Raw genomic sequence first — 21,737 nt, forward strand, 5'->3', positions numbered from 1 at the left:
ATACCAGAAGTTACTGATGTCCTCCAGATGGATTGAGCGGCTGCGTGCATCAAGCCATATGACCCAGTGACCTTACGTGCAACCCCCCTATATTAGCAGTACATCCCTCTGCTCTTGTAGAATTGGAACGAGCAATGTTTATGGATGTATTTACCAGCGGTGTCAATACCCGTGGAATGACTCCAGCAGATATACCGATAATGCTTAGCTGTGATTAAATGGTTAAATCAAGGACTGATTCTATCCGTGCAAAGACATTGACTTTTGACCAAAGTCAGTTGAATAGTAACTTTCTCGGTGCCAGAAACATGGCGACTCTTTACTTCGGTGAGGTCTGTTGTGCGATTTTACTAGATTGCATGCAAAAATAAAGAATTTCACTGTACCTAGCAGCATGTGGCAATAAAGAATTATTGAATCATTGGTTTTATTGTATTGCGGTGCATTACAATTTCAATTTCATTTTTTTTTTTCAATACAAAGTGAAATATACAATTAATTGACAAGTAAATCATAAGGGTTGATGGGTTTAACTTAAGCGTAGGGCAGTGCATGCGCCCAAGGAGTATTTCTACTGCACTCAATAGTCAGAAAGAGATGACTGGTGCAGGATAATACGGGGGGGGACACATGGATCGCAGCATTTGTCGATTTGTAAAACGTCTGTGTGTTCTGGCTAAAGTACATGGAATCCAAACCCCAATGATCATCCCAGATATGTTTTACATTTTCACACACGCCTACATTATATCACCCAGTGACCTTCACGCAGAAGCCTTCACTTCACGTACTCGGCTTCAGTGTGCAAAGGGAAACAATGTGGACACGTCTGGCCTTCGCTAAACTGGAATAAAATGAACATCCATTCGGTCTCTTATGCATTTTCACTCAGGTCACTATATGTGTGGTGTATGACTAGCAATCATACCCACTATATGAACTTCCGTATATCTCTGTGTCAGATAATCTCTAAACAGATTCCATACAGAATCTAAGAGACATCGATCCCACTGTAAACGTGAAAGCTAATCACAATCAAACACAGTAGCCGGGATATACATGATCAGAATGGATACTCCTGACAATTTAATCAAAATGATGCAGCATTAACCAATACGATTGGTAGCTGGAATTTGCAAGATATAGATTGCGAGGTAGTTTTTTTTATTTTGTTAGTTGTTAATCACCATCAGAGTTTTCAGTGTTTGAGCAGCAGACTGCAAGCGCCTGATTAATTTAGCAGCACGGTCGACACAGGTGTTTCCTTTCAGTTACATGGTGGGCTCATGCCCATCATTCATAATTTTGCCACGGAAAATGTGGAAGAGGGGAGATATTCAGATTCGGCAGAATCTTAAATGCATTCCTTCCTTATGCTATTAGTCATTCTGTCATTTATTCAATGCGTACTCTTATAATAACAAAGACCGTTTGTGCAGAGCCACATAAACACAAATAATTAGAGAGAAGTGTGAGACGTAAATAAAGTTAATTTCGTTTTCCCCACATGGATTTAATTAACTACATGTAGTCTTGGAGAAGACACGGGTAACCTGATCGATACGGCAGAGAATTAAAATGGATTTGATATAACATAGGAGTACAAAAGGTAACAGATAGATCGCATGAGTGGGCCGTTCGATCTCAGATTACACGTTAGAAGCATAGACACGTCAGATGGAAGCTGCATTCCAAATCTCGTTCCACATATTTGCAATGACAATAAAATATATTATTATTAATTTGATCATGAATGATCGTCCAAAATGTTACGTTTTCCCTGCCACATCTGTGTCGCACTTAATTTTATTAGCCTCAGACCTCGCCATTAAAGCTGAATTTTAAAAAATGAATGGCATTTCATATATTATATACCCCAGCACCCAGCTCTCAAGTCACCTTCATCATTTAAATTAAAAAAAACTCTACCTCCGCTACATGAACGACTGCTTTCTGTCATAGGCATAGAAAATAGGTTATTCTGATTCCATTTGATTTCACCTATCCCCCACATATGATGTGGCTGGAGTCCAACACTCCACCGTTAGCAAAGAGCAGGAGGTAACTGAACGGGAACACCTGTGGATTATTTGGAGATTTATTTTGTGCTCTTCTGACAGTTTGGACCCAAAGCCACTTTGGACTGAAAATGAGAAGTGTAAATGATTAAAAGGCCGAATGGACACTCATTACATCTATTCACAAATCTGCTAGATGCAGTTCTTGGAGTTGGAGGGATCTAATAATATTTGGAAGAATCGGACACATGACGATCAGCAATGATTGGGTTCAAGGCTGAACCAGTTTTAAGGGCCTAATGGCCTACCTTGCTCCCATCGTTAATGTTCATGTCCAGTCATGATCCTATGCCCCTGTCCCACTTAGTAAACCTGAACAGAAACCTCTGGAGACTTTGTGCCCCATATCCCATCTCAAATCCTTGGCCAACTCCTCCCTTCCCACCCAGGTACTTTCCCCTGCAACACCTGTCCCTATACCTCCCCATCAACTCCATCCAAGGACCCCAACAGTTTTGTCAGGTGAGGCAGAGGTTCACTCACCTCCTTCAACCTCATCTACTGTATCCGCTGTTCCAGGTGTGGATTCTTGTATATCGGCGAGACCAAGCGTAGGTTCGGCGATCATTTCGAAGAACACCTCTGCTCAGTCCACCTAAACTTACTTGATCTCCCGGTTGCTCAACACTTTAACTCACCCTCCCATTCCCACACTGACCTTTCTGTCCTGGGCCTCCTCCATTGTCAGAGTGAGGCCCAGTGCAAATTGGAGGAACAGTACTTCATGTTGCTTGGACAGCTTACACCCCAGCGGTATGAACATTGACTTCTCTAACATCAAGCAGCTCTTGCTTTTCCTCTCTGGCCATTCCCTTCCCCTTCCCAGTTCTCCCACCGGTCTTGCTGGCTCCAACTACATTTTAACTCTGTACCGCCCACTCCCCTGACATCAGTCTGAAGAAGCCCGAAACGTCACCCATTCCTTCTCTCAAGAGATTCTGCCTGTCCCACTGAATTACTCCAGCATTTTGTGTCTATCTTCCACCTATTGTTTGCCAAACTTTTTCCTGCCACACCCACTCTTTTCCAGTTTTCTCCCCACCCCGACGGCAATTACTCAGAAGAAAGCATCCCGTTAGGACACGTCATCTGTCCAGCCCCTCCACAGATGTTCATTGGCTCGCTGAAATGCTACATCAGTTTGTGTATTGCTTGAAAAGAGGAGATTCTTGCTATTGAGGGAGTGCAGCGTAGGTTCATAAGGTTAATTCCCATGATGGCGGGACTGTCATATGTTGAAAGAATGGAGTGACTGTGCTTGTATACTCTGCAATTTAGAAGGATGAGAGGGTATCTTATTAAAACATATAAGATTATTAAGGGATTGGACATGCTAAAGACAGGAAACATGTTCCCGATGTTGGGGGAGTCTAGAACCAGGGGACACATTTTTAGAAAAAGGGGTAGGCCATTTAGAACGGAGATGAGGAAAAGCTTTCTCACCCAGAGAGTTGTGAATCTGTGGAATTCTCTGCCTCAAAAGTCAGTGGAGGCCAATTCTCTGGATGCTTTCCAGAAAGAGTTAGATAGAGCTCTTAAAGATAGCGGAGTCATGGGGATATGGGGAGAAGGCATGAACGGGGCACTAATTGTGGATGATCAGCCATAATCACAGTGAATGGCGGTGCTGGCTCAAAGGGCCGAATGGTCTACTCCTGCACCTAATGTCTATTGTCTATTGTCAATCGAGAAACACTGCAGAAAGATGCTGACCCATCATTCGTGGTCGCTTCGCTCTTCCATAATATCACGGCGGATGCCGTCTAAGAATCCTCATCACCTTTCCACTCATTCCACGTACTCCTTGCCTTATTTGATTTTTTTTTAACTCCACCAGCATCCAATTGAAATATTGTCAATATATTCATATCCATTGTTTTCGGGAATAGAGAATTCCAAAGTGCTACAACCCACTGTCACAAATTACTCTGAATCACCGATTGCATTGGCTGGCCCTTATTCTGAATGCACGCTCCTTAGTCCTGAACACCTCTGTAGAAACAATAATCTCACCAGCTAGCCCATCAACCCAGCACAGAATATTAACAATAATAAGGTCATCGCAAAGTCTTTGAATTTTTTATGCAGTGGCCTCTTTCTGCTTATCTGTCTCTCTACGTCATCTTGTCATGCCAGAATCAGCTTAGTGAACCATGCACTACCACCCTTACAAAAGTCCCAAGCAATGTAGTTCGGCATTAGAGATGTATCCAGACATGATCTAATTAGAAACCTATAAAACGTCCCATCGTCCGTATCCTTCCTCCAGCCATCTGCCAATCGATATCCTCACCTGCACTCTCCCTAACTCTAACCCTAACCCTATCCCGAACCCCAGCGGTAGGAATATTGATCTTCCTTATTTCCTCTAACCTTTGCAATCCATCACTCCCCTTCCTCACCCACCCTGGTCATCCTACTAGTTTCACTGTCGTCCTGCTTAGTTTTACGGCTTGTATACACTCGTTATCACATTTTCCACAGCCAACTAGAGGCCATTGCGGGCTCCACCATTCTTTGATCCAAGTGGCTGGCTTTTATTTTTTTCTTTTCGTAACTTTCATTCATTTGTTATTTGTACCCTTACATGCCTCTAGTTTCCCCCCCTCCCTTGATGTTTAAGCCAAAAAAGTAAGAATGTTATCCAATATAAGTATGTCTACTTTTGCTCCTCTTCTCTGACTCTCAGTCTGAAGAAGGAAGGTCTGGAGCCAAAAGTCACCGATTCCTTTTCGCCGGAGAGTCTACCTGAGCCCCCGAGTTACTCCGCTATTTATGTCTATCATCAGTGTAAACCAGCAATTGCAGATCCTCCCTACACATTTCCTCCACTCATCACATCCCAGGCTTTATCCGGTCCCCATCTCTATTCACCAGTTAATGGAGGAGATAATCTCAGCAGGTACCACAAACTGCTTATTTATCCCACTTCAATACACGCTTCATTCCATTAGCCTCCCAAGACGGCTGCTGCAATTCCGGTTAATATTTTGTGTTTCATAATCTGGTTGCTCAGAAATGTTTGTGCCACAAAATTTTGAAGGTACACCCCACTTAAATAATATTGTCAGTACTTGCTTTCCTTCTTCATTTCAAATATGATGTTTTCAATGTTTCATAAAGCATCTGCCAATTTGGTACCCGTTGTACACATCACTGCAGGTTCTTTGTGTTAACCTGACACTTCTCACCGGAACACTATGTGTGCCGTCAAAAGGCCTAAACACGGCAATCGGTGCATTTATTGAAGTTATTAATATGCATTGTAAACAATTGACATATCATCACTGATCTATGCAAGTACCTCATCCAAAAACAAACCAGGACACACATTCCATCTTCAAAGACTTACAACAACTTTGTCAAATACCGTTGCTTTTTCAAAAAATGATGAACAATCTGTTAGAAGCGCTTATGAACCCTAAGCACCCGGATATTATCTGCTTAATCATGGCATTCAATATCTCCCCTCTGATAGATGTTCGACTATTTGACATTTTTCGTGCTCATTTCTGGCTCTCCTCCTTCTTAATCGTAGTCACTTTTGCAGTTTTAACTCAATTAGAGTTTTCCCACAATGTTATGTCATTTTGTAATATATTGTAATCCATACGCTCTCTTTGTCTACATCTACATAGTTCTAGCACACACATTCAAGTCATTGGGTCCAGTTGACTTGTCGAGGTCTACCACATAAGTTTGCGGCATTTTCTCTGTTGTTTCAGCGTACTTTCATGTTCAGATATTTATCAATCATAGCAGCATAATTATATAATTTGGCCCGTCGAGTCTACTCCGCCATTCAATCGCTGCTGATTTATCTTCCTCTCTCGTACCCATTATAACCATATAACCATATTACAATTACAGCACGGAAACAGGCCATCTCGGCCCTACAAGTCCGTGCTGAACAATTATTTTCCCATAGTCCCACCTGCCTGCACTCATACCATAACCCTCCATTCCCTTCTCATCCATATGCCTATCCAATTTATTTTTAAATGATACCAACGAACCTGCCTCCACCACTTCCACTGGAAGCTCATTTCACACCGCTACCACTCTCTGAGTAAGGAAGTTCCCCCTCATGTTACCCCTAAACTTCTGTCCCTTAATTCTGAAGTCATGCCCTCTTGTTTGAATCTTCCCTATTCTCAAAGGGCAAAGCTTGTCCACATCAACTCTGTCTATCCCTCCCATCATTTTAAAGACCTCTATCAAGTCCCCCCTTAACCTTCTGCGCTCCAGAGAATAAAGACCTAACTTATTCAACCTTTCTCTGTAACTTAGTTGTTGAAACCCAGGCAACATTCTAGTAAATCTCCTCTGTACTCTTTCTATTTGTTGACATCCTTCCTATAATTGGGCAACCAAAATTGTACACCATACTCCAGATTTGGTCTCACCAATGCCTTGTACAATTTTAACATTACATCCCAGCATCTATACTCAATGCTCTGATTTATAAAGGCTAGCATACCAAAAGCTTTCTTTACCACCCTGTCTATATGAGATTCCACCTTCAAGGAACTATGCACGGTTATTCCCAGATCCCTCTGTTCAACTGCATTCTTCAATTCCCTACCATTTACCATGTACGTCCTATTTTGATTTGTCCTGCCAAGGTGTAGCACCTCACATTTATCAGCATTAAACTCCATCTGCCATCTTTCAGCCCATTCTTCCAAATGGCCTAAATCACTCTGTAGACTTTGGAAATCCTCTTCATTATCCACAACGCCCCCTATCTTGGTATCATCTGCATACTTAGTAATCCAATTTACCACACCTTCATCCAGATCATTGATGTACATGACAAACAACAAAGGACCCAACACAGAACCCTGAGGCACCCCACTAGTCACCTGCCTCCAACCCGACAAACAGCCATCCACCATTACCCTCTGGCGTCTCCCATTCAGCCACTGTTGAATCCATCTTGCTACTCCTGCATTTATACGCAACAGTTGAACCTTCTTAACCAACCTTCCATGAGGAACCTTGTCAAAGGCCTTACTAAAGTCCATATAGACAACATCCACTGCTTTACCCTCGTCAATTTCCCTAGTAACCTCTTCAAAAAATTCAAGAAGATTAGTCAAACATGACCTTCCAGGCACAAATCCATGTTGACTGTTCCTAATCAGACCCTGTTTATCCAGATGCTTATATATATTACCTCGAAGTATCTTTTCCATTAATTTGCCCACCACTGAAGTCAAACTAACAGGCCTATAATTGCTTGGTTTACTCTTAGAACCCTTTTTAAACAATGGAACAACATGCGCAGTACGCCAATCCTCGGGGACTATTCCCATTTCTAATGACATTTGAAATTTTTCTGTCATAGCCCCGGCTATTTCTACACTAACGTCCCTCAATGTCCTAGGAAATACCCTGTCAGGACCTGGAGACTTATCCACTTTTATATTTTTCAAAAGTGTCAGTTCTTCTTTTACTTAGAAACTCATAGTATCTATAGCTACTCTACTAGTTTCCCTTACCTCACATAATTCAATATCCTTCTCCTTGGTGAATAGCAAAGAAAAGAAATTGTTCAATATCTCCCCCATCTCTTTTAGCTCGGCAGATAGCTGTCCACTCTGTCTCTCCAATGGACCAATTTTATCCCTCGTTATCCTTTTGCTATTAATATAGCTGTAGAAACCCTTTGGATTTACTTTCACCTTACTTGCCAAATCAACCTCATATCTTCTTTTAGCTTTTCTAATTTCTTTCTTAAGATTCTTTTTACATTCTTTATACACCTCAAGCTTTATAGGCAGCATTTACTTCATGCTGCCTATAATTATTGTAGATCTCCCTCTTTTTCCGAACAAGATGTCCAATTTCCCTTGAAAACCAGGGCTCTTTCTGTAACGGGTATAGCTTGGACCCACTAACAGCACAGAATCAGGCAGGTATAATTGGTAATGAACTTTATTACAATACCGTAACCCAGAGTAGAAACACAGGAATGGGTACACCATACTCACACAGAGGCTCAGGATTGAGCGAGGGTTCCGAAGAGGGGCAGGCAGGAGACGTAGTCGGGGTAGCGGAAGGTCCGGTAACCAGGAGATCCAACACACGATGCAAACAAACCAGCGAGGGACAGACGAAAGGAGAGTCGAAGCCAGGCAGGAAGTCGAAGAGCTGTTGCAGGGATACACCAAACAGCCCAGGAGAGAGGCAGACAGAAACCAGGAGGTCGGGGACAAAAGGCTGAGGTGAGGTGATATCCGGGAAGACGACAGGACGGTATGGTCAGGGGCAGGCAGGTTCGAAACCGTGTAGGCAGTCGTGAAATTGCTGGAGAATCTTGCATGAATGCTGAGAACAATCTGGCACTGTGTGAACAGTGAGGAGAGTCTGTATATCGGGTTAATAGGTGATCAGAGGCAACTGAGTGCAACAGGTGAGGATAGTTAGGCTGATGAGAGGGGAGTGGCAGGCAGGCAGGTGAGGAGAAGGAGGGACCGGTGGAAAAGTACTGGGAGGTGAAGTGGATGAGAATGAGGAGAGGGCAGACTGTGACACTTTCTAATTTTTACTGTTTCCTTTCAACCGAACAGGAACATAAAGATTCTGTACTCTTAAAATTTCCCCTTTAAATGTCCTCCATTTCTCTTCTACATCTTTCCCATAAAACAAAATGGCCCAGTTCACTCCTTTTAAATCATTTCGCATCTCATCAAAGTTAGCCTTTCTCCAATCAAAAATCTCAACCCTAGGTCCAGTTCTGACCCTCTCCATAATTATATTGAAACTAATGGTATTGTGATCACTGGACCCGAAGTGCTCCCCAACGTATACCTCCGCCACCTGTCCCGTCTCATTTCCTAACAGGAGGTCCAGCACTGCCCCTTCTCTAGTAGGTACCTCTATGTATTGCTGCAAAAAACTATCCTGCACACATTTTACAAACTCCAAACCATCCAGCCCATTTACAGAATGTGTTTCCCAGTCTATGTGTGGAAAGTTGAAATCTCCCGCAATCACTAACCTTGTGCTTACTACTAATATCTGCTATCTCCTTACATATTTGCTCTTCCAATTCTGCTGCCTTTCTGCCAAAGCCCTTGACTCCCTCACTAAACACAAATCTGCCAATCTCCGCTTTAAAACAGAACCATATAACTTGGCCTCCACGGCTGCCCGTGGCAATGAATTCCACAGATTCACCGCTGACTAAATAAATTCTTAATTTCCTTTCTAAGTCTATGTACTTTTACACTGAGGCTGTGCTCTCTTGTCCTAGACTTTCCAATGAGTGGAAACATCCTCTCCACATCAACCCTCCTCGGGCCTTTCAATCTTCAATCAGTCGCAATAAGGTCTCACCACATCCTTTTAAAGTCCAGCGTGCATAGGCCTAGCGCTGTCAAACGCTCATCAAAGGTTACCCCAATCATCCCCGGGATCATTATTCTAAGCCTCATCGGATCCCTCTCCAAGTCCAGCTTATCCCTCCTCAGATACTGTATGGGCCCAAACTCGGCTCAACATTTTCCATATCCTTGTTGGCCAATTCTACCAACCTGTCCAGTTCATCTGCAGGCTCCCTGCTTCCTCTACACTACCTGTCCCTCTACCTATGTTCATATCATCTGCTAACTTGGCCACAAAGTCAAGTGCTTTGAGATTTCCTGCATCTATAAACTTAGATAATTTACGGTAAAAAATAGATGCAAGATGCAATATTTCCATCATTGCAGGTTTCCATTTTTTTTTAACAGAGATCCAAAGTGATTATATCTGTTGATAAAGTTTATTCAGAATTTTCAAATACTTGTTGTATTTTTGTGTATATTTGATGCACAAAAAGTGGCTCAGCCCAGGTCCGGTAGTGGAACTGAGAAAATATGTGACCTTAACCCAACTTGCCAACACGGAAACTTTATTCTGGACTGCTACAGTCTCTGTAGGATTAATTCAGTGAAGTCTGAAATAAATATAGATGCGCCCTCGTGCTTTAGAGCCGGCGGCATTTTGGGGTGTAATTATTGTTGACATAGTGCAGCATATGAAGTGGATAGGTGCTTGAAACACATTGTGTAATGCACCAGAAGTATTTAGACAGGCATATGGATATGCAGAGAGTGGCGGGATGTGAATCATTTGCACGTAGGTGAGATTGGTTTATCTTGGCATTATATTTAGTAGAGAGATTGTGAGTTGAAAGGCATGTAACTGTACTGTACATTTCTATGGTCTATATAGTGTCTTTGCAAGACTATTGTGGAGTGTACTCAGTGTAAGGTACAGAAGGTTGAGGCAGATTGTGATTTAAGCAAATACAGACGTTGGGCTTGACAGATGGATGCGTGTTTCAGTATAAAGTATGGAGACGTAAGGCCTAATGTGACATAGAATTGTGCTTCAGAACATGGTACTATAGTTATTTTATTTTTTTAGTTTAGAGATTCAAAATATCATATAAATAAATACAGCCCATAAACAATGACGTTGTCTATTATAGTAGATACTAGACTAAGTGGGAGCGGTTGGGTCCCAGCATCACACAGGAGGGCTGGTCATCCAACGCAATATTCCACCTCTCCACCAATTCTAATATTGGTGGCCAGTTGGGGGTTGGGGGGGGGGGGGGGCTTTCTGGAGCGCTAGTATGGGTGTTGTGGGCTGAAGGGACTGGTTTCCAGAGGGCTAGTATGCAAATTGTGCGCCAAATGGATTCTTGGGCTGGCGTCTCAGTCAATCAAGCCTGGCAACTCACTCACTCACGGCTGGTGGGCTGGTAGTTGACACAGCAGCTAATCCTTGAAATTCTATTTCAAGCAGGGTATAAGGCCACCAAATTCAAGTGCAGTTTCTTACCACTTCTAGCAGGGTGCAAGGCCACCAAATTCAAGTGCAGTTTCATACCATTTGAAGTAGGGTGCAAAGCCACTAAAGACAGCGAGTCATGACCTCTCCCTCCTCCATCTTGCAGAGACCGAGCCACACCCACATTTCTGGGTTTTATAACCTCTCCCTCCCACCACCGGAAAAGGTGTGCCTTTCATGGAGTGATTGACAAGAGAGAGATTCTCAACATTTTTTAAAAAACTAATAACACTTTTATTTTTCATTGATGGGAAGAATTCTCTGCACCTGCTCAGGGGAGGGGGACTGAGTAAGATGGCCAAAAATCACAGCCGTAAGTGGTAATGTTTTATCTAAAATCAATATACAGTGCAAACAGGAAGTAAGTGCATTTTACAGTAGTGCCTTTTAACTTCAAGCCGAAGCACACACGCCACCATTTGCAGTAAGTAGTGCCTTTCAACTTCATGCTACCATTAGCAGTAAATAGTGCCTTTCAACTTCAAGCCAATGCACCCAAGCTACCATTTGCAGTAAGTAGTGGCTTTCAACTTCAAACCACACCCAAGCCACCATTAGCAGTAAGAGCTGCCTTTCAACTTCAAGTCAAAGCAAAGCAACCAAGCCACCATTTGCAGTAAGTAGTGCCTGTCAACCTCATGCTACCATTTGCAGTAAAATACTTGCCTCGCCCATCTGCATTCAACGTTCCCCCTCACACCTTATAGCTATGTCTTCTCATGTTGGACATTTCCATCCTGGAAAATGATACTGACTGTCTACCCTATCAATGACTCTCATTGTATATACTTCTATCAAGTCTCCCACGAACCTCCAACATTCCAGAGAAAACAATCCACGGATATCCAATATCTCCCTGTGGCTGATCCAGGCAGCATTCTGGTTAACCTGTTTTGTACTCGCTCCAAAACCTCCGTTTCTTCCCTTTAATGGGGCGATCGGATCTGTACTCAATACTCCAATTGCGGCCTCATCAAACATATAGAACTGCATCATGTTCCTGACCCTTATGCTCAACACCCCTAGCAATGAACGCAAGCATACCATACATCCACTTTACCATCTACATGTGCTGCCAACTGCAGCGAGCTATGAACTTGGATTCCAAGATCCCTCAGCACATCCATGTTCTTCAGAATCTAGCAATTTACTGTATAAAACAGCCTATCATTGATGATCATTGAATGGTGGCGGCTTCACGTGAATTAAAATGGATTTAAGTTGGTAAGCGAGGATCAAATGTGAGGGAAATGCCTTTTCTGATTTAAATGGAAACTGATTATAATATGTTCACTGTGGAGGAATGATGTGTTGTTTCCAAGACCATATGTAATAACAAAAGGGATTGAAGCATCTTTTATATACAGAGCCAAGCCAAATGTTATTAAGTAACTAAGAAGAGACATTGAGGGTATGAGTCGGGAATTGGCTGGGATAGACGGGCAAATTATACTTAAAGTGTTGATGGTGGAGATGCAATTCCAAATATTTAAAGACTGCATGGATGAACTCCAAAATGTGTTCATCCCCGGCTAGAGAAAGAAATAATATGGGGAAGGCGGCTCAACGTGACTAACGAGGGAAATCAAGGATAGTGTTAAATCCAAGGAAGAGGTTATATAAATTGGCCAGAGGACTGGGAGAAATTTAGAACTCAACAGGGGACGAAAAAAGGGTTAATTAAGGCGGGAAAGGAGAGCATGAAAGAACGCTTGCATGGAATATCAAAACTGACTGCAATAGCTTCTTTAGATATGTAAAAAGGAAAAGATCAGTGAAGGAAATTTAGGTCATAAACCCAACAACCCCCACAATTAAAATGTGGATTATGGAGATGTCGGAGACGTTACACTTGGAAATAATTAGACTTGTCTTAATTGACAAACCAGAAATATTTGCTAGAATATGGTCTCCATTTATTGATTACATAGAAACATAGAAACATAGAAACATAGAAACATAGAAAATAGGTGCAGGAGTAGGCCATTCGGCCCTTCGAGCCTGCACCGCCATTCAATATGATCATGACTAATCATCCAACTCAGTATCCTGTGCCTGCCTTCTCTCCACACCCCCTGATTCCTTTAGCCACAAGGGCCACATCTAACTCCCTCTTAAATATAGCCAATGAACTGGCCTCAACTACCTTCTGTGGGCAGAGAATTCCAGAGATTCACCACTCTCTGTGTGAAAAATGTTTTCCTCATCTCGGTCCTAAAAGATTTCCCCCTTATCCTTAAACTGTGACCCCTTGTTCTGGACTTCCCCAACATCGGGAACAATCTTCCTGCATCTAGCCTGTCCAACCCCTTAAGAATTTTGTAAGTTTCTATGAGATCCCCCGTCAATCTTCTAAATTATAGCGTGTATAAACCAAGTCTATCCAGTCTTTCTTCATATGAAAGTCCTGACATCCCAGGAATCAGTCTGGTGAACCTTCTCTGTACTCCCTCTATGGCACGAATGTCTTTCCTCAGATTAAGAGACCAAAACTTTACTCAATACTCCTGGTGTAGTCTCACCAAGACCCTGTACAACTGCAAGCTGGATCCAGGAGCAAAGCTGGATCCAGAGCAAAGGCAGTGGATGCTTTCTCCCTCAATGTTTATGTATGCTTTCCGCAAATTTGTCTCACAAACCGATGCTTGACCAAAATCAAGCAAGACTAAGCCACAAGCATATTGGTAGTGCCAGATTGGCCTACTCAAGCCTGGTTCCCAAAAAGTTTGGGAATTATAGTACAGCCAGTTATGGCTGTACCCAAGAGCAGCGACCTCCTAGTGAACGCAGTTATAGGGAGTAATCATCCACTACACGAACGTATTAACTTGTTGGTCTGCAGATTCTGAGGAGGCCATTTCAAGGCATAGGACTAGCCGAACAAATACAACACAGTTCGAATAACAGATGTCTTGGAGTTCCTATCAACTCTGTACTATAACTATAAACTAAGTTATAGTGCAATCTATAGTGCCAGAGGTGCACTCACCTCCTATCTGATGCTGGAAGCAGGGCACGGGTCGATAGGAATGCACCCCTTTACAACAAAATTCATGAAGGGAATTTACAATTTAATACCTCTAAGGCCAAGGTACACGGACACATGGGATGTGAGCGTGGTACTAACCCTACTTTGACAGTGGGGACCGCCTATAATTAACCCTGAAAGTGGTATGCTGACAAAGAGTCCTGAAACTGCAAAAATTATGGTTGGATCACATGACCACCAATATGAACAAAATAACATTCGTAATCAGGAACCTGATAAAAACAGAGCAGGCCAGGAATGCCAGGGATGGAGATCCAGTTCTTGGCATATCCAGAGGACTTACGGTTGTGTGTGTGGTAACATACTAACACCACTATCTGAGAGTTACGGAGAACCTCAGAGGCTCAGAACAATCGATCCTCATCAGCCATAAAAAAACCACACCAGAAGGTGTCAACTCAAACCATCTCCAGATGGTCAAAGGGGGTAATGGCGGTAACAGAGCGAACATTTATATGGTTAAATCTCACTCCACCAGGGCTGCATCTACGTCGGCAGCAAGAGCTATGGACGTGCCCCTTGACGACATCCTAGTGACTGCAGGATGGATGAATGAAATAACGGTCCACCAATTTTATAACATACCCATAACTGGACTGGGGGTGTTTGCACGTTCAATTTTAAGTTCTGTCCCTTAGTTTACCCCCAAGGTTGGGAGGGGTAACTAGTTTTTTTTTAACTTTTCTTTTATTTAAAGCATCAGTGTCTTTACTTAACTACATAATGTCTGAATGCTTTAATGATTACACGCATCCATGGTCAATCCATTCAGTGTGTGACGCCTGGATTCATAACCGACGTAAAATCACAGAGCTTTGAAATCTTCACGTAGTCACTCACGTGACTCCGAAGTAAAATAGTAAGATTAAACGAGAACTTACCGGTTTGAAGTTTGATCTTGATTTTATGAGGAGTTACGATGAGAGATTACGTGCCCACCCTCGTACTATCAAGGTCATATGGAAGTTCTAGTTTCTTCACAATCTTACTATTCTCAGGTCTTCTTTTTATCTGTGATTTAACACCGCTGCTTTGAAGATTGACGCGCACGCATACGGACGGCCTTTCTTCACGTAATCGCTCATCGTAACTCCTCATAAAATCAAGATCAAACTACAAACTGATAAGTTCTCGTTTAATCTTACTATTATAGACCAGTTAGCCTGACATCGATGGTGGGGAAGATGCAGGAGTTAATTATAAAAGATAAGATAGTCGCACATTTTGATAGCAGTAACAGGATCGGTCCGAGTCAGCATGGATTTACGAAGGGGAAATCATGCTTGACTAATCTTCTGGAATTTTTTGAAGATGTAACTAGGAAAATGGACATGGGAGAACCAGTGGATGTAGTGTACCTGGACTTCCAGAAAGCATTTGATAAGGTCCCACATAGGAGATTAGTGGGCAAAATTAGGGCACATGGTATTGGGGGTCGAGTGCTGACATGAATAGAGAAGTGGTTGGCAGTCAGGAAACAAAGAGTAGGGATTAACGGGTCCTTTTCAAAATGGCAGGCAGTGACTAGTGGGGTACCGCAAGGCTCGGTGCTGAGACCACTGCTATTTACACTGTACATCAATGATTTGGATGAAGGGATTCAAAGTAACTTTAGCAAATTTGCAAATGACACAAAGTTGGGTGGCAATGTGAACTGTGAGGAGGATGCTATGAGAATGCAGGGTGACTTGGACAGATTGGGGGTGTGGGCAGGTGCATGGCAAATGAAATTTAATGCAGATAAATATGAGGTTAGCCACTTTGGTAGCAAAAACAGGAAGGCAGATTACTATCTAAAAGGAGTCAAGCTGGGAAAAGGGGAAGTACAACGGGATCTGGGGGTCCTTGTACATCAGTCTATGAATGTAAGCATGCAGGTACAGCCGGCAGTGAAGAAAGTGAATGGCATGTTGGCCTTTATAATAAGAGGAATCTAATATATGAGCAAAGAGGTCCTTCTGCAGTTGTACAGAGCCCTAGTGAGACCACACCTGGAGTATTGTGTGCTGTTTTGGTCACCTAATTTGAGGAAGGACATTCTTGCTATTGAGGGAGTGCAGAGTAGGTTAATTAACACGGTTCATTTCCAGGATGGCGGGATTGTCATATGCTGAGAGAATAGAGCGGCTGGGCTTGTACACTCTGGAGTTTAGAAGGATGAGAGGAGATCTCATTGAGACATATAAGATTGTTAAGGGCTTGGACACACTAGAGGCAGTAAACATGTTCTCGATGTTGGGGGAGGCCAGAACGAGGGGCCACAGTTTAAGAATAAGGAGTAAGCCATTTAGAACGGAGATGAGAAAACACTTTTTCTCACAGAGAGTGGTGAGTGTGGAATTCTCTGCCTCAGAGGGCGGTGGAGGCAGGTTCTCTGGATGCTTTCAAGTGAGAGCTAGATAGGGCTCTTAAAAATAGCGGAGTCAAGGGATATGGGCAGAAGGCAGGAACAGGGTACTGATTGTGGATAATCAGCCATGATCATATTGAATGGTGGTGCTGGCTCGAAGGGCCAAATGACCTATTCCTGCACCTATTATCTATTTTCTATTGATTTTGTGGGAGGGAGGAACTGAAGGGAACCGAAGTTAGCCAGGAAATTATGTTAGGTAAACTGTTGGGGCTGAAGACAGATAAATCCCCAGGGCCTGATGGTCTGCATCCCAGAGTACTCAAGGAGGCGGCCCTAGAAATCATGGATGCATTGGTGATCATTTTCCAATGTTCTCTCAACTGGATCCGTTCCTGTGGACTGGAGGGTAGCCAATGTAACTCCACTTTTTAAGAAAGGAGGGAGAGAGAAATCGGGGAATTATAGACCAGTTAGCCTGACATCGGTAGTGGGGAAGATGCTTGTCAATTATTAAAGATGTTACTGCGGTGCATTTGGAAAGCAGTGACAAGTCAAAGTTAGCATGGATTTATGAAGGGGAAATCATGCTTGACTAATCTTCTGAAATTTTTTGAGGATGTAACAAGTAGCTAGTGGATGTAAGGGAGAGCTAGTGGATGTGGTGTATCTGGACTTTCAAAAAGCCTTTGATAAGGTCCCACACAAGAAATTAGTGTGCAAAATTAGATCACATGGTATTGGGGGAAGGGTATTGATATGGATAGAGAACTGGTTGGTAGACAAGAAGCAAAGAGTAGGCATTAACTGGTCCTTTTCAGAATGCCAGGCAGTGACAAATGATGTGCGGCAAGGCTCGGTGCTGGGACCCCAGTTATTTACAATATTTATTAACGATTTAGATGAGGGAATTAAAAGTGTCATTTCCAAGTTAAGTTTACGGATGACACAAAGTTGGGCTGCAGTGGGAGCTGCGATGAGGATGCTATGAGGCTGCAAGGTGACTTAAAATAAGACAGATGCATGCAGTATAATGTGGATACATGTGAGGTTACCCACTTTGGTAGCAAAAACAGGAAGGCAGTTTATTATCTGAATGGTGTCAGGTTTGGAAAAGGAGAGGTGCAACGAGACCTGGGTGTGCTTGTACATCAGTCACCGAAAGTAAGCATGCAGGTAGGGTAGGCAGTGAAGAAATCTAATGGCATGTTGGCCTTCATTGTGAGAGGATTTGAGTTTCGGAGCAAGGAGGTCCTTCTGGCAGTTGTACAGGGCCCAGGTGAGACCACACCTGGAGTATTGTGTGCAATTTTTGTCTCCAGATTTCAGGAAATACATTATTGCTATTGAGGGAGTGCAGCATAGGTTCACCAGGTTAATTCCCAAGATGGCGGGACTGAGAGGCTAGATGCAGGAAAAATGTTCCCGACGTTGGGGGAGTCCAGAACCAGGGGTCACGGTTTAAGAAGAAGGGATAGGCCATGTAGGACTGAGATGAGGATTAAAAAATTCACCGAGAGAGTTGTGAATCTCTGGAATTCTGCCACAGAAGGCAGCGAGGCCAATTATCTGGATCTTGGCAAGAGAGTTAGATTTAGCTCTTAGGACTAATGGAATCAAGGGATATGGGGAAAAAGCAGGAACGGGATACTGAATTTAGATGATCCGCCATGATTATGTTGAATGGTGGTTCCTGTTCAAAGGGCTGAATGGCCTACTCCAGCACATATGTTTCTATGTTTCTATGTTTCCTCTATGTTTCTAACACATGACGCGTCAAGTATCAAGAATGTATAATTTTCATAAGTGCCGAGAGCGGTACAATTAAATTCTTACTTGGGCCTGGACGTACATGGCAGTGGATCGTGCTTGATGTATGTGTGCTGCTATGTGTGTGTGTGCGTGTGTGTGAGTGTGTGAGAGTGTGTGAGTGTGTGTGAGTGTGTGAGTGTGTGTGTGTGTGCAGTGTGTGTGAGTGTGTGTGTGTGTGTGTGTGTGTGTGTGTGTGTGTGCGTGCGTGTGTGTGTGTGTGTGCGTGCGTGTGTGTGTGTGTGCGTGTGTGCGTGTGTGAGTGTGTGTATGTGTGTGTGTGGGTGTGCGTGTGTGCATAAGTGTATGTGTGTTAATAATGAAAAGCCTACAGTGGAGGTGTGGAAAGCATTCGATTCCTCCATTGACCTCGCGTACTTAGATATTTCTTCAAGTGGAGATTCAAGTGAACAGCAAAATAATATTCTGAAGTGAATCTGTAATATAAATCACATCATTTTATTTGAACAAGATATGATAAAATAGACTCCCTCGGAGAATCCAGTTGATTCGCGCCAACTGCCAATATTGTTAAAACATATAATCGCCGTCGAGAATGATATCTTCATTGCCTTGTTTGTGTTGATCTAAAAATGGCTGGAAACAGAGATGAGCTGATTTAAATAAACAGTGATTTCAACAGCCCCAGACCCAGGTTCGTTTACTGAAGGACAGAAACAGAAGCAATGTTTCCCCAGAGGCGGAAAACAGATAAAGTGAGAAAGAAATGCAAATCTCTGAACAGATTACACCAGAGACATTTATTTTAAATTGTCAATGTTCTCTCCTGTAAAAATAAAGTTGAAGTGCATATGGATGATGTTAGTCAATAATATTTCTACAAAGCTAGGTTTACTGAGAACATGTATCATATCCCTTTATTTACCAACAATGGCTGGGATCAATAACATTCTCTGCATACATATGAATGTCACACGTGACAAATTCACAGATGCATAGAAAATACAATGATAAATTAAAATTCAAGTCATAGAAGAATACTATGTTGGAGCGCAGGAAACTTTAATTGCCCGTATGCACCTTAAATTTTCGACACTCCTCGTGTTTTCCTCACAAATCGGTGAACTACTGTTTCTATTTATCTCCTCAGATAACTCTAGTGGATTCTTCTTCAGATATCTCTATTAGATTTTTCGACACCATCCGCCCTACCAGTGCAGTTTGAATCATTGAAATACTATCCAACAAATATGCTCATTGGTTGATTGGTTAGAACGTGCCTTCATTCAACTTTGATCTTTGGAAGCAGCATCTGAAAATCAACACCACATGAATCATCCCTAATGCCGATCATTTCTCCAATCACTCCACAGATCTACAATTCCCCTCCTGCAATATGCCATCCATTAATTTCCTTCCAATCTCTTAATGACATTTTAATAGAATTTTGTGTTTGCTTTGTATCAATTTCCTCTACTGCCTTTTATGTAACCAATCTCGATATTGACATTTTATCTGTATGGCTGTATGGTGACCACACATTTCACTGTATCAACTGGGACATGTGACAAATAAATGTGTCTTGATATTGGAATGGACAGTCCCAATAATGTTCGAACGGCTCATATTGATAACAACGTATGTGTAGGAAAGAACTGCAGATGCTGCTTTAAATGAAGGTAGACACAAAATGTTGGAGTAGCTCAGCGGGACAGGTAGCATCTCTGGAGATCTGAAACATAGAAACATAGAAACATAGAAAATAAGTGCAGGAGTAGGCCATTCGGCCCTTCGAGCCTGCACCCCCATTCAATATGATCATGGCTGATCATCCAACTCAGTATCCTATACCTGCCTTCTCTCCATACCCCCTGATCCCTTTAGCCACAAGGGCCACATCTAACTTCCTCTTAAATATAGCCAATGAACTGGCCTCAACTACCTTCTGTGGCAGAGAATTCCAGAGATTCACCACACTCTGTGTGAAAATATTTTTCCTCGTCTGGGTCAGAGAAGGGTCTCGATCCAAAACGTCACACATTCTTTCTCTCCAGAGATGCTGCCTGTCCCACTGGGTTTCTCCATTTTGTGTCTACCTAACAATGAAGACAGGTCTGTCTGTCTGTCTGTCTGTCTGTCTGTCTGTCTGTCTGTTTTCTGTCTGTCTGTCTGTCTGCCTGTCTGTCTGTATGTCTGCCTGTCTGTCTATCTGCCTGTCTGTCTATCTTGCTCAAATATTTTTTCTCACCTCTCCTCTTTCTCCCTCTCACACACGCAAACACACGCACACCACGAAGCATTTCAATATACATTTGAGGAATTCCGATCATATTTTGCGAAAATAACTGCACTATGAAACCAATCTTTAAACCATCTTATTTACAACGATACCATGAGTTTATATTGTGTAAGGGGCGGAAAAGCACGCTGATTTATTAACCTCGTGTGCATCTGTATCAGTTAATAGATGTGAAAGCGTGAGTCCATCTTGCTGTTGAGTTGGGAGCCGTGTCTCAGCTCCGCCCGCTGCACCACTCGGTTTACAGGCCCCACCCACAGCCGCACCCTCTTTTGCCGGGTATTTAATTCTCTCTAAGATGGTCTGAAATCCAACTTCCTTGCAGTTGGTTCGTTGCGAGGTTCTGTACAGAAACAACCGGGTCACACTTCCCAGCGGGATGATGTCGGCGGTTTCACTCAGTCTGTTCCTGGCGTTAATAGTCCGTGAGTAATGAGGATGGACAAATTCCTCACGCGAGTTTCTACACCATTCCCCTCCCCTCCTACCCACTCTAGAACCCTCCCAATTTATTTCCTATTGATAATTATAGTGGGGGATTAATGGTCAATATTTTAACCTCGCCATTCATGCCTTTTTTTTTAACTTGCAGGTGTCCATTCCGATATCGTTCTCACTCAGCCCAAGACAGAGGCCGCCACTCCTGGAGGCTCCATCACACTGACCTGTGAAGTCACCGGGTTCGCTCTTAGCACCTACGCGATGGCTTTGGTCCGTCAGGCCCCCGGGCAGGGGCTGGAGTGGCTGCTTCGCTACTTCAGTTCTTCTAACAAGCAATTCGCTCCGGGGATAGAAAGCCGATTTACTCCGTCCACAGACCATTCGACTAACATATTCACCGTGATCGCCAGGAACCTGAAGATCGAAGACACCGCTGTCTATTACTGTGCGAGAGACACAGTGTGAGGATTCAGTGTCAGGTCCGTACAAGAACGGCACGTTGGGAAGTCCAGCTTTTACCATCAAAGGCTAGAGGTGAGCAATTATTTCAACAGCTATAATAGCAGTTGGGAAATGGAGGCAAAGCACCATTCGCAAATCCAACACGATATTAAAAAATGTAACCAAATGTATGAGGTTTTTTTATTCGCTTCACACATACCCATAGCGTTGTGCAAAATCATAGACCACGAAAATATGCTCATTCCATTAGGCAAGTGAGATGCAGGGAGATTGTTGGTGTTATGTATATTTACTGTGTTCTTTGTGAACTGCTGGGCCATTTAAAATCGTGTGGAAGGCCGTTTCAAATGAAACCTGAGTGTGAACTGCATGGGAGGTTTTTGTGCGGGTCTGTCTCACTGTGTACAACAGTGGGTCACGGTGCTGCAAACAGCGACTTCC

At 43.0% G+C, this 21,737-nt stretch overlaps 1 gene segment (V, D, J or C); it reads left to right on the plus strand.

The window, feature by feature from the left end:
• The first annotated feature begins 20,582 nt into the window (after window positions 1–20,582).
• LOC129694401 (Ig heavy chain V region-like) lies at window positions 20,583–21,487 on the plus strand. The segment is given in 2 exon segments: window positions 20,583–20,818; window positions 20,986–21,487. Coding segments are annotated over 2 exon segments (360 nt in total).
• Window positions 21,488–21,737: the final 250 nt, after the last annotated feature.

Source organism: Leucoraja erinacea, chromosome 3 (genome assembly GCF_028641065.1).
Source record: "Leucoraja erinacea ecotype New England chromosome 3, Leri_hhj_1, whole genome shotgun sequence".
Taxonomy (NCBI): Eukaryota; Metazoa; Chordata; class Chondrichthyes; order Rajiformes; family Rajidae; genus Leucoraja; species Leucoraja erinaceus.